Raw genomic sequence first — 13836 nt, forward strand, 5'->3', positions numbered from 1 at the left:
TTTTATCGATAGTTTTGTAGATCTACTTTGGGCACCATATGGTAGTCTAGCAGAACGTTGTTTAACATTTATTGGAATATAATTACCTATACTGAATTAAACAATGTTTCGAAAACAATCAAGATTAAGGCGTGAATTTCTTTTAAAGAAAACTGAGAAAACCCGTCTCGGAAAAGCTATTGCCCAAAAGAAATTTGCGGAGGAAGCTTTACATTCCAGAAATGTGAAATTGAAGAGTTTTAGCAATATTGCATTATTAAAACAAAACAACGAGTATTTCGGTGAGTTTATTTCCTATAAGTTCTTACATTTATTTTAACCCATGAATACATAAGATATTTTGCGATGACACTATCAAGCTTGTAGATGCATTCTAAACAATTTGGTGGGAAAGAAATATCCATCGAATATGTGATTGATATGCTTATACTTATGTTGATATTTTTGTCATGAGTAGACTTGTAGACGCATAGTCAGCAACTTTGGGTCATTCGCCAATTCCACCTTTGCGGATGTTAACTACTATCCTAGAAATGAAGCCGCCCTCTGCTTTCTTTATGACGTTGTTCAGTATCACGGTGTTGACCGTCCTCTTTTTGTAGTAATTATATCGAAATAGCGACAATGAATAGGAGCAGGAAAGTGCGCCTCCAGATTTAACGAAGTCGTGTTTATAACGTTAAGCAGGTTCATTATTATGTGCTTGAGGTTCCTCATATTTACTCGATTATTATTAGTATCGGCGGATATTGATTTACATTTTGCTGAGTGTTTGTTAAGCAAATTCAAGGAGCAGGCACTGTCTCTTAAGGGTTGTCAAAAATTTGTTATTGCGGCTTCTTCGCAAATTATGACAACTGTTTCCAGAGAAATACCATTCACATCATGTATCACTGGTCGCTATTTATTTTACATTTATCAAAATTCTTTAATAATATCTCCAATTGATTAGATTTACATTAATAAAATAGAAACTGTAATAAGTTTAATTTATTTTTGTTTTTCGGTCAATATCTTATTTATGTATAATATATTGTATTCATTTCAGATATTGATGAAGTGGATGACGAATACAAATATGTGAACGCCTGCAACCCAAAAATTATGATTACGACATCACATAACCCTTCTGCAAGGTTAAAAATGTTTGTGAAGGAGTTACGTCTAATTTTTCCAAATGCACAACGAATGAATAGAGGCAAAAACGATTTAAAGCAATTAGTAAAATTATGTTGTTCTAATGATGTTACAGATATTGTAATTGTTCACGAACATCGGGGTATACCTGATAATATAGTCATAAGCCACTTACCAAATGGACCTACGGCGTTTTTTAATATTTCTGGTGTTGTTATGAGACATGATGTACCTTTTATTGGGAAAATGAGTGAGCAAAATCCCCACTTAATTTTTCACAATTTTAAAACTGAAATAGGAGAGCGGGCAACAAAAATATTAAAACATCTTTTTCCTACGCCGAAAGCGGATTCCAAAAGAGTAATCACTTTTGCTAATCATGATGATTATATATCATTTCGTCATCATATATACTCGTACGAAAATAAAGAATTGGAATTAAAAGAGTTAGGCCCAAGATTTCAACTAAAGTTGTATCAAATAAAATTAGGGATATTGGATGAAATTCAAGCTTCGGATACCGAATGGGTTTTGAGACCGTACATGAACACATCAATAAAAAATAGAATTTTATCAAAAGAACCTGGTTGGGATCAAAACGAGCCTTAATATTTTAAATGTAACTAACTTTAAGACGTATGTATCAATTTTAGTAATGAAGAATTATTTCAATCGGTTTAGAATAAAATGTTTGAAATTCATTTAATTTTTATTTTGTATTTATTTTATTTTACATAAGAAACAGCTTTTCATAAAATGAGGGGTAAATTTTAATGAATGTATTATTAGTGATGTATTTTGGGATGTAAGGTAGGTCGCTTCCGCGTGGTGCATCCTGGGTAACGCAAAATGACCTGTGGCCTTCACAGTCTTCAAAACTCATTAGGGACCCGGACCTGACATGGACAACGATCTAGGATTTACTATTTTTTTGATTTGGTTGCAAATTGGGCTGGTGGTCGAGGTATTCTGCAACTATAGTATGTCGGGATGAAACCCTTCAGAAATGGCTGGTGGGTTAATGCCGTTAAAACCCTGGCAGGCCTCAGAGTACGTTCTCTTCACGTCATCATTAAGTTGATGTGGTAGGTGTAGGTTGAGATGATTCCCTCTTTGCGCTGGTCGACTCTGAACGCATTTCCTCATAAGGGTTTGCGTCAACCCTCGCCTTGGTCTCTTAACAGAGAGAACCTTGGGACCATTAAAGGCGACTACCTATCCGGGAGGTGGATAGCGGCTCTGAGTCGGGACCCATTTAACATGAAAACACTAAATAACAACACAAAAATGAACGTGGGGAGAAGGAGTCGAAATCGACTACGAAAACGGAAAGTGTCCTGGATGGATCGGGATACTTTTCTATGGAGTTGTTGTTTGGTGGACGGCGCTCGGAAAGGGCACACTTGCTAAGCAGCTCGAGCGTGTTCAGAGAGCGGCTCTTATTGGAATCTGCGGAGCCCTAAGAACAACAACAACCATGGCTCTAAATGCCATTTTAAATGTTACACCTGTGGATGGGGCAGGTCGGTGCATTTCGACAAAGGTCACCATTAGACTCCGAGAGGCTGGGTACATGAAGGGTACGAAACACGAGCATTCCGAAATTCTCCGACGCTTAGTGTGCATCCCTGATCTAAACCGCTGCACCGCGGTACCGGCTCATAGTGGTTTCTTCACTGCACACATACCCTCAAGAGCTATGTGGGAGGGAAGATCCCGATGGAGAAGAGGGGCAGTGAGCCTCTTAACGGTTGGCTCAAAGCTCAGGGGTGAAGGTGGGGGGAGTTTTCTGTCGGAAGCTCTCAAATAACTCCAGTTTTCGGCTGCCAGACCATTGCAGCGTCTTTCAGGCTGCTTCGAAGTGCAGTATCCTTGAGGGAGGTGTGTATTCACTCCGATAGCAGAGCGGCAGTACGCTCTAAGCTAGTAAGGGAGTACCTAACGTCGTTTTCTTTGAAATCGTTCGAATTACTTTGAAATCCCGACTTGTGTGGGTACTCGGTCACCGCGGAATGGCTGGAAACTGCAAAGCGGATCAGCTTACAAGAGAGGGTACCCTAGCAACATTGGCGCCGGAGTCGAAACGTGTGGGCAGTCCGTGGTTCACTTACTCCACTGTCTTTGAGTGAGCTCGCCAAGCGCTGGAGAACAACCAGCACCTACGCGAGGTCCTTTTAGTCCACAGTGGATCGAAAACGGTTTTTGTAGCTACTGTCGCTCATTTAGGCTCATCTCTCCGCGATCATTGGAGTGCTTACTGGACATTGCCCAATAGACACACACCCGGTGAGGCTAGGGATCATGTTAGACGCTAGTTGTCAAAGCTGTTTGTAGGAAGGCGAAGAGGAATCGTCCAAGCACTTCCTCCTTCAATGACCAGCATTCGCCAGACTTAGGTTAAAGCACATCGGTAGGCATATTTTCTGCGAACCCAGCGAAGTGATTGGAATCGACATTAGCTGACTTAAGAACTTTATTATTGAGTCCAAGCGCTTCGCCGTAATATTAGGGTCTTAATGATCTTTTAGGAGTTTTTACGGGTGTCACAATGGACAGTCGAATTTGTCTCCGTGAGATTCTCTGCATTTGCGGAGATCTACCCCTTAACCTAACCTAAGTAACCTATTATTAGTGATAGCAAATATCAAACCGATGACATCAATACAACAGAAGTGTCGATGGTTAGAACCCATCAGAAGAGATATCAGAGTAATATTTATAGGAGCTATGTAAAGTGCCTTGGAGACGATCAAATAATTGCGTCAAACACTTTAAGTGTGTTGGTGTCGTCGGCTCTCGTCGGCTACACGTACGCTATACCGACCTGTTGTCGGCTCTGTTTGATGAAAATCAAAAATTTTTGATATTTCTATTTGACGGACGATAATTTGATCGTCTCCACTCATGTTTGACAAGCATGAGCTCATTTGCAGGGAAGATTTCAAGCTGAGAGGACATCGAAAAGTGAAGTAGAGCGAAGCGGAAAAAATAAAATAAAATAAAATAAATAAATTAAATTAAATTAAATAAAATAAAATAAAATAAATAAATAAAATAAAATAAATAAATAAAATAAATTAAAATAAAATAAAATAAAATAAAATGAAATGAAATAAAATAAAATACATAATAAAATAAATTAAAATAATAAAATAAAATAAACTAAAATCAAATATAATAAAATAAACTAAATAGTATAAAATAATACAAAAATGGAGAAATTTTTTTTCATAAGAATTACAGCACATGCCAATAATAGATCATCATCATCCGACGATGACATGATGACCGTTCGTTACAGGGATAAAGGGATGTCCAACTTATTCCAGCGTGAGAGCGCCTCAAAATAAGCGTTTTTTATAACAATTTGCATTATTGCCAGACCAGACAAAATACAAATTTTTGGGCATTTAAATTAAAATACCCAACATTTATTACGGTTAAAAAAAATTTTATACTGAATTTTTAATATAAAAATTACATATTTAAATTTCTTTTAGCGATATTAAGGTACGTTAAAATTGCTTGTTTTCGAACTTTCAGTAATAAATAAGGAAAATTATCACTTGTCAACTGACAATTGATAATTTTTTTACAATTTTCCATGAAAAATTAATTTCCCTATGCTGCATATCATAAAAAATTTCTTTACCCTCTTTTAAATTTCGCGTTTATATTTATATTTATTGTTTTAAGCTCTTATAAGTAATCTTGCACGGCGTTCAAAAATGTCTCTGTCGTATAATTTTTTAGCAACATTTCAATATGGCCGTTCCAGTTTCCCAATTGCGAAACGTCAAAACCTACTGATTCCAGTCAACTGTCAAAGATTGGTAGGTTTTGACGTTTGTCCGTGCGCTCTCACTTCCAATGAAAATAGAGTTGGACATCTCTTTATCTCTGGTTCGTTACGAACTCAAAACTAAACTGATGTTTGACGTGTTAATTTGAACGTTTGCGGGCAACACACGATTGAACATCACTAACACATATGCACTGTTTGACGCAATTATTTGATCGTCTCCAGGGCACTTAAGAAGCAAAAAAGCGATGCTAACCCAACATGATGAAAGCCATTTCCAATTGGGATGATGTCAGAGGAGCTAGCGAAGCCCACTAAAGATTCCGGTAGCATCACAGGCAACAAATTTCTAGAATAACTACAATGGTGGATCTTTGGTACTCATTATTGTTTTTCAGACCCAATAATCTCATCACAATCCACAACATCGTCAGTATTTGCAAAAATAAAGCTCCAGTTACCGATACTAGACTTGACTCAGCTTCGAAAAATTTGACTTGGAAAACTTAGATGCAGTTATACTAAACACAGCGCGTAGAAATCAGCTGTTTTTGAATGTTGGGAGAGCACACAAATGTGACATTTTAATTGATTTGTGAAGTTTGTGAAAATTTAATAAATAATAAAACAAATTGTTTTGCCGAATACCTTAATAATAATAATAAATTTTAATAATGGATAGTGATTTATTCCAAGAACTTGTTTATTTAAATATTCTTCGCCTTCAAAGAAGAAAAGTTTTGAGAAGACGTAAACGCCGCTGGTCCGTTCATCCAGCTAATCGGGATAGAAACCCAAATGGTTTCTTCTGGAAGAACTTTTTAAAATTAAAAGAAGGCGACCAAAAACTATTTCTTTTAACACGGATGAATCGGACAGTGTACAATATTCTTTTAAATATAATTAGTTCGTTTTTAAAAAAAACCAAAACAACAAGTTGGCGTCGAGGAGCGAGTGGTTATAACATTAATGTAAGTTAAACAATCCTTGAAACATATGCATTTAATTGTATTCTCATATATTTTTTAGGTACCTCGCTTATGGAACACCTTTTGAGGTCATAGCCTCGATGCATAAGTTAGGCAAAACAACAGTGCGGAATATCGTACTTGAAACGTGTGAAATACTTTGGTTACATCTGTCTCCGATATACCTTAGCGAGCCAAGTACCGCACAATATAAAGATATTGCTGCAGATTTTTTAAAACTGTGGAATATACCCAACTGTGTCGGAGCAATTGACGGGAAGCATATAGCTATTGTTCGTCCACAAAATTCAGGCTCGTTATTTTATAACTATAAAAAGTTTTATAGTATAGTTTTAATGGCATCCTGCGACGCTAGGTATACGTTTACCTCTGCCAGCATTGGTAGCTATGGAGGACAAAGTGACGGAGGTATATTAAAAGATTTGCAATATATAGATATTTACTTATTTTTATTTTATTTCAAGGTGTCTTTCAGCAATCTAAATTTGTTAAAGCGCTCTTGGAAAACAAATTGTCACTACCACCAAGAGCTCCATTATGGAATGAATCCTCAACAGATTTTCCACATTTTTTTGTGGCCGACGCAGCGTTTCCGTTGAAGGAAAACTTAATGCGAACTTACCCCGGTGCACAGCTGCCACGAAACAAAGCAATTTTCAATTACCGGTTATCGCGAGCTCGTAGAGTAATCGAAAATAGCTTTGGTATTTTAACCGCTCGATGGCGTGTTCTACGAAAGGTCATAGACTTTAGCCCAAAGAACTGCGAAACAATTGTGTTAACCTGCTTGGTTCTTCACAATTTTGTAATGTTGAATGACCATGATCGTTGGTATTGTCCAGATACATTTGTAGACACAGACACCGCAGACCATGGAATATTGGAGGGAGAATGGCGTGAAGATTTAGAGAGTGTTGGAGGTGCATTACATTCAATAAGTTCAACTCGACGCAATGCATCTTGTATCGCATTCCGTGTAAGGGTTTTTTTGGCAGAATATTTTATTAACCAGGGAGCAGTTTCATTTCAAGAAGATCGTATTTAGTGTATATTTATTTTATTTATATTTATATTTATTTATATCGTATTTAATGTGTAAAATTGTAATCCAAGTATGAAGTACTATACTTTTTGTTACGTTAACTTTTTTATGATATTTTATTAAACCATATGTTTACATGACTTAGTAACATATTTTTCCGCGTTTTGTATGTGTGTGGTGAATCTTAGTAACCCTCATTAATTTTATTAAACTTGTAACAAACCAATTGTATTTCATCAAAGAGAATTTCCATTTAATAAACCTAATAATAATTTTTATAATGTTTTACAAATATCGTGTGTTTGCCCCTTTCACATACTGGTTATAATTCCGCACGTAAGTATACCTGTGTCATACGTATACACCATAGATATATCTATAAATATTGTTTTATTTACTGAAAAAGATGGTAATTATCTGTATTAGGAAGATTACACAGGCATATGGCAAATGAATTCTGTATAGTAAAGTTTATTACGAAAATATATGTATATATTTTATTTACCGACAAAATCATAATTATGACGGTATCTAATTAGTAAATAAGACATAGGCTGTATAATCAAATAAATGTACATACAAAATAGGATAATTTTTCCCTATCAAAACGCCATGATTCTTTAAAAAAATTGGTGAATGTTTTCTGCAACTACACAATGACAACAACCTTCCAATCACTAATCACTACCAACATAACTACATAACACACAAAAAATAAAGGACAAAGACACAAAATTAAAGAGTTATAAAAACAAATTGTTTTATTTTTTTTTTTTCAAATACATTCTTAAAACTATTTTTGAAAAATGAGGTACATTGTTGTTTCTTACGTCTAGGTAACAAGCGTTTTAAACATTTTAAAACTATTTTTGAAAAATGAGATACATCGTTGTTTCTTACGTCTAGGTAACAAGCCTTTTAAACATTTAAATTAAAAAAAATTATTCGGGTTCCGATTTAATAGCAAATAATGAATTTGTTAAAACTTGTATTGCTTTTATTTGTTTTATGTTATTATCGTTCATGATAGAGGTCAACATAACACCAAACGACCTCACCGCCTCGCTGCCTTTGCTCCTCTCTGCACACATGCTTTTGTATAGCTCGCACGCTTCTTTGAAGCAGCCGTCGTCATCGCTGTTTGTTTTCTTTACTCTTTTCCGGATCGGAGTTGAAAACGACAACTCCGAAGGCGACGATAAATTAGTCTGAGAACATTCAAAACTAATTGGCTCCAACAGCTCCTGCGAAAACATATCATCTAAAATGTTTGTGGTGCAACGATTTCTGTAAAAGGGAAATAAATATTTAATACGTATAAAATATTAAAAAAATATTAACTTACGGTCTGGGCTGTATATATTGTTTTAAAAAGCTCATATTATCGAACAATGGCCAGGTTTCGGCGTCACTCGCCCCACTTCCTGATGGTGCCTCCATTTTCCTTACCTCCCTACTGAATCTTTCCCTTAGAGTCAGCCACCTCTTCGAGCACTGCTCTTCCGTAAAATAAACAGAACTTAAACTATTAACATCTACACATATATATATACAAAATATATTACAATCTAATAAATAAATTGTTAATAACAATTACTTACCAGTAGCACCTAGCTCCTTCGCCACGCTTACCCACGCGTCCCTCTTCCGGCTCGGCACTCGGTAGCCTACGCAGGCCTTGTTATATAAAATTTCACGCGCCCGCACTTCTTCTATTAATTTTTCATCATTCATTGTGTTTATTCGGATTATTTATCAAATGGCAAATTAAATATAGAAAATTAAATGAGATTATGAAAATGAAATGATGAAAATGAAATGAAGCGTGCTATCAAAAAAGCAAGCGAAATAACTGAGCTGTCACTCTCTGAAATGTCAAAATAAAGGGAGAGAGCAAAGATGCCACTCTCTGAAATGTCAACTTAACTTGAAATTCTAAATTCAACAGACTTTCAAGTCAAGTCAAGCGTTCGGTAATCAAATACATGCAAGGCCCATTAAACGGATCTTTTATGTGACAGTTATCAAGTCTCTCTAGGTCAAGTGAAGTATCGGTAACTGGAGCTTAACTATTAAATTGGACGGAGATGTGAAACCGTTACTTGCAGCTGAAAATTACCTTCCGTGCAACTGTCGTTTGGATAATTCTGACTTCGAATAAGTTTTTTATAAAAACAGAACAGAGATTGTTCTTTTCGTGCAGAAGTTATTAATTAATCCGTGCCAGATTGGTGATTTCGTCCATTATGCGTTGGTGAGTGAGGTTTTAATTAAGCTAATTACAGGAGCTTTCCTAAGCGAATATTGTATATTCTAACGCATTCGCACGATGAACTCATTTTATCACGGAACCATACAATGTACGTTACAAATTTATATCAAACGAGAGAGAAAGGGCTAAGTTCGGGAGTAACCGAATTGTATACTCTCGCAATATATTGATATAGTTTTATCAAGATAACACACAATTTGACCCTTATATTCAGCAGGAAGTCAACTAAAAAAAGGAAAATCATTATATGTATATAGTATATGAGGATTGCGGTAATTCCTGAACCGATATCACTCATTTGCACCATCATGCTACACTATATCCAAGACTACAGGCTCACTTAATTTTTTTAGATATCTCACATATTAACCGACATATGCGGTATAGAGCCCACCGGATGTTTGAAAACCCTAATAGGTATTTGGGTGCTAGTGGAAATATTGGCCTGATTTCATCCATTTTTGGCACAGAGACACATGTCTAAATGAACCAGAAGCTAATTCGGAAGCTTTTTCTAAATGTAAACGTCCGACGGATGAAGGGTCGACCTATTCTTCTGCAGGCAATGATCTTATTAATATTGCTTTCCCTTGCTTCTTCTTCTTGACTGGCGTAGACAACAGCGCACCACGCATCTATCTTTTTGGCAGTTTAGCGCCAATTGGTAATACCAAGTGAAGACAGGTCCTTCTCCATCTGGTCCTTCCATTGGAGTGGAGGCCTCCCTCTTCCCCGGCCTCCACCAGCGGGTACTGCATCGAACACTTTCACAGCTGGTGCACTTTCGCCCATTCCTCCATTTCCCTTGCGCTCAAGGAAATAAGCCGTCTATATTTTATATCCAAAGTGCACACGAAAAACTACCAATACCCGCCCACTAACAACTGTCTGTCTGAGTCTGCTGTCAAAAATTTGGTTGTAATACTACCAGCAAAATGTGTTATATGTAAGAATACTACAGCAGATGACATACAGTTTTATATCTCGAAATAACAAACTGACAATATTGAAATTTGGAAATTGAAAAGGGCATCCGAATTAGCCTATATAGTGGTTATATTATCCTAAATTAAGGTCAAATCATACGTTGATATTAATAAAAAGTTTACCACGCTTTCTTCGGTGTAAAGCTCGATGATCAGGACACACCTTAGGCGTCAAACAAAGTTTGGCGCTTAGTAAGTCGAACTACTGAGTAAAAGGAGGAAAGGTACACGTAGCTCTTTACCTTTTGGGAGTCCTTTGGTATGGAGGCAACAAAACATAGTTTTTTTCCCCTACACAGACGACTGTTACTTTTGCGGTGCTGCAAATCCTGATTTAAACCGCTAATGACTTGTACTAAACATAAGGCATTTTTGTAGGCCCACAAATTCCATCATTGAAATCGGACAGATTGTTCCGGAACACAATGATACAGTATGAATCTGAAGCATGGAGTTTTTTCGTAAAAGTCATAGCCGGTTTTTTGAAAAAAACAAGTCTCCAAAATACAAAAAAAAATTGTAGCCAATATGGCTTCATTTTCTAGATTACCACATTGAATATATATAAAATTGATGAACGTATCAAATTCGCTATACATACCTATAATGTACCAACAAAATATTATTATCTTCGTTTTTTTTTCACAAGAAATAACGTCATTCCGGTATTCCATTGGCTTATTAATATCAGCTATAGAATTTTCTGGGATTCAACATTTTCATTTCTACTAAAAGTGAAAGAAAAACGTCAGAAACACATAATTTTACAGAAGAAATGGTGGGAATCAAATTAAAAAAAAATGAAAAATGGGTGTGGCGTCGCCCACTTTTGGGTTAAAAATCATATTACAAGAACTACTCGACCAATTTTAATGAGATTTAGTATATTATTTTCTTAAAACCGTGATATTACCGATGGAATACGAGGAAAATCGGTTGACAACCACGCCTACTTCTCACATAATACAATTCTCAAGTCCATCTGATTCGTTCACTTTACAATATCTAGAACCAATGAAGATAACGCAACAAAATTTTATACAAACACGGTATTTAAGGTGTGGCATCACTTATGGAAATAATTTTCGAAATCGAACCATAAATTTTCAAGTCCTCAGATATCGAACAAGAAGAACTCTGGATAATTTGTATCGAAAATGTCTTTAAATCTCTAAGATAGTTTAATATTATTAGAAATTCCTTTTCTTCTAATAGTGTGTCTCTGTACCAAAAACGGTTAAATCGGGTCGAAACTTCCCCTAGCTCCCATATACCTAATATTGTATGTATGTGATTGGCGTTGCAACCGTTTAGCCGGTTATAGCCGAATCGACGATAGTGCGCCACCTCTCTCTCTCCTTCGCAGTTCGGCGCCAGTTGGAGATCCCAAGTGTAACCAGGTCGCTCTCCACCTGGTCCCTCCAACGGAGTGGAGGCCTTCCCCTTCCTCGTCTTCCTCCGGCGGGTACTGCATCGAACACTTTCAGGGCTGGAGTGTTTTCGTCCATTCGGACAACATGACCTAGCCAGCGTAGCCGCTGTCTTTTTATTCGCTGAACTATGTCAATGTTGTCGTATAACTCGTACAGCTCATCGTTCCATCGTCTGCGGTATTCGCCGTTGCCAATGTTCTGAGGACCATAAATCTTGCGCAAAATTTTCCTCTCGAAAACTCCTAGTGTCGTCTCATCTGATGTTGACATCGTCCAAGCTTCTGCACCGTAAAGCAGGACGGGAATGATAAGCGACTTGTAGAGCTTGATTTTGGTTTGTCGAGAGAGGACTTTACTGTTCAATTGCCTACTCAGTCCAAAGTAGCACCTGTTGGCAAGAGTTATTCTACGCTGGATTTCGAGGCTGACATTGTTCGTGTTGTTGATGCTCGTTCCCAGGTATACGAAATTATCTACGACCTCGAAGTTATGACTGTCAACAGTGACGTGGGAGCCAAGACGCGAATGCGCAGACTGTTTGCTTGATGACAGGAGATATTTCATCTTGTCCTCATTCACCTCCAGACCCATTCGCTTCGCCTCCTTATCCATGCGGGAAAAAGCAGAACAAACGGCGCGGTTGTTGCTTCCGATGATATCAATATCATCGTCGTACGCCAGGAGCTGTACACTTGTACCTTATCTGTTTAGCTCTGCAGCTCTTATAATTTTTTCCAGCATCAGGTTAAAGAAGTCGCACGATAGTGAGTCACCTTGTCTGAAACCTCGTTTGGTATCGAACGGCTCGGAGAGGTCCTTCCCAATCATGACGGAGCTTTTGGTGTTGCTCAACGTCAATTTACACAGCCGTATTAGTTTTGCGGGGATACCAAATTCAGACATCGCGGCGTAAAGGCAGCTCCTTTTTGTGCTGTCGAAAGCAGCTTTAAAATCGACAAAAAGGTAGTGTGTGTCGATCCTCTTTTCACGGGTCTTCTCCAAAATTTGGCGCATGGTGAATATCTGGTCAGTTGTCGATTTTCCAGGTCTAAAGCCACACTGATAAGGTCCAATCAGTTTGTTGACGGTGGGCTTTTGTCTTTCACACAGTACGCTCGATAGAACCTTGTATGCGATATTTAGGAGGCTGATCCCACGGTAATTGGCGCAGATTGTGGGATCTCCCTTTTTATGGATTGGGCAGAGCACACTGAGATTCCAATCGTCGGGCATGCTTTCTTCCGACCATATTCTGCAAAGAAGCTGATGCATGCACCTTATCAGTTCTTCGCCGCCGTATTTGAATAGTTCTGCCGGTAATCTATCGGCCCCCGCTGCTTTGTTGTTCTTCAAGCGGGTAATTGCTATTCGAATTTCTTCATGGTCGGGTAATGGAATATCTGTTCCATCGTCATCGATTGGGGGATCGGGTTCGCCATCTCCTGGTGTTGTACTCTCACTGCCATTCAGCAGGTCGGAGAAGTGTTCCCTCCATAATCCCAGTATGGCCTGGACATCGGTTACCAGATTACCACCTTGGTCTCTACATGAGGATGCTCCGGTCTTGAAACCTTCGTTCAGTCGCTTCATTTTTTCATAAAATTTTCGAGCATTCCCTCTGTCTGCCAGCTTCTCACGCTCTTCGTACTCACGCATTTCGGCCTCTTTCTTTTTTTGTCTGCAGATGCGTCTCGCTTCCCTCTTCAGCTCTCGGTATTTATCCCATCCCGCACGTGTTGTGGTCGTTTGCAACGTTGTGAGGTAGGCAGTCTGTTTTCTCTCCGCTGCGAGACGGCACTCCTCATCGTACCAGCTTGTTTTTTGTCGTTGCCGAAAACCAATTGTTTCGGCTGCAGCGGTACGCAGTGAGTTTGAGATGCCGTTCCACAGTTCCCTTATACCGAGATGCTGGTGAGTGCTCTCAGAGAGCAGTAGTGCAAGTTGAGTAGAGTATTTCGTGGCTGTCTGTTGCGATTGCAGCTTTTCGACGTCGAACCTTCCTTGTGTTTGTTGACGGGCATTCTTTGCTGCACAGAGGCGGGTGCGTATCTTCGCTGCGACCAGATAATGGTCCGAGTCTATATTTGGTCCTCGGAGCGTACGCACGTCTAAAACACAGGAGACATGTCTTCCGTCTATCACAACGTGATCGATTTGGTTCCGCGTGTTTCGATC

General features: G+C 38.1%; 3 protein-coding genes across 5 annotated transcripts; 2 read left to right on the forward strand and 1 right to left on the reverse strand.

Annotated features, from left to right (window-relative positions):
• LOC105219681 (U3 small nucleolar ribonucleoprotein protein IMP4) lies at positions 1-1843 on the forward strand. The gene is made up of 2 exons (XM_011195981.3): positions 1-281; positions 1049-1843. The coding sequence occupies exons 1-2, from the start codon at positions 104-106 to the stop codon at positions 1744-1746; spliced, it is 876 nt and encodes a 291-aa protein (XP_011194283.1). The 5' UTR covers positions 1-103; the 3' UTR covers positions 1747-1843.
• A 3204-nt stretch (positions 1844-5047) lies between these two features.
• Positions 5048-7212, forward strand: LOC128920014 (putative nuclease HARBI1). Its single transcript, XM_054226163.1, has 2 exons — positions 5048-6336; positions 6393-7212. The coding sequence occupies exons 1-2, from the start codon at positions 6009-6011 to the stop codon at positions 6971-6973; spliced, it is 909 nt and encodes a 302-aa protein (XP_054082138.1). The 5' UTR covers positions 5048-6008; the 3' UTR covers positions 6974-7212.
• A 551-nt stretch (positions 7213-7763) lies between these two features.
• Positions 7764-12247, reverse strand: LOC128920016 (uncharacterized). Of its 3 annotated transcripts, none has more exons than XR_008470131.1 (3): positions 8572-12247; positions 8316-8464; positions 7764-8257 (listed from the first exon to the last, which is right to left on the reverse strand). XR_008470131.1 is itself a non-coding variant. In XM_054226169.1 (3 exons), the coding sequence occupies exons 1-3, from the start codon at positions 8702-8704 to the stop codon at positions 7912-7914; spliced, it is 669 nt and encodes a 222-aa protein (XP_054082144.1). In that variant the 5' UTR covers positions 8705-12242; the 3' UTR covers positions 7764-7911. The 3 variants fall into 3 exon arrangements, 2 of the variants coding, with proteins under 2 accessions (XP_054082144.1, XP_054082145.1); XM_054226169.1 differs by having other exon boundaries at positions 8316-8505; positions 8572-12242; XM_054226170.1 differs by having other exon boundaries at positions 8316-8469; positions 8572-12240.
• Between the last annotated feature and the right edge of the window lie 1589 nt (positions 12248-13836).

The sequence above is a fragment of the Zeugodacus cucurbitae genome, chromosome 2 (assembly GCF_028554725.1).
Source record: "Zeugodacus cucurbitae isolate PBARC_wt_2022May chromosome 2, idZeuCucr1.2, whole genome shotgun sequence".
In the NCBI taxonomy this organism is placed as follows: domain Eukaryota; kingdom Metazoa; phylum Arthropoda; class Insecta; order Diptera; family Tephritidae; genus Zeugodacus; species Zeugodacus cucurbitae.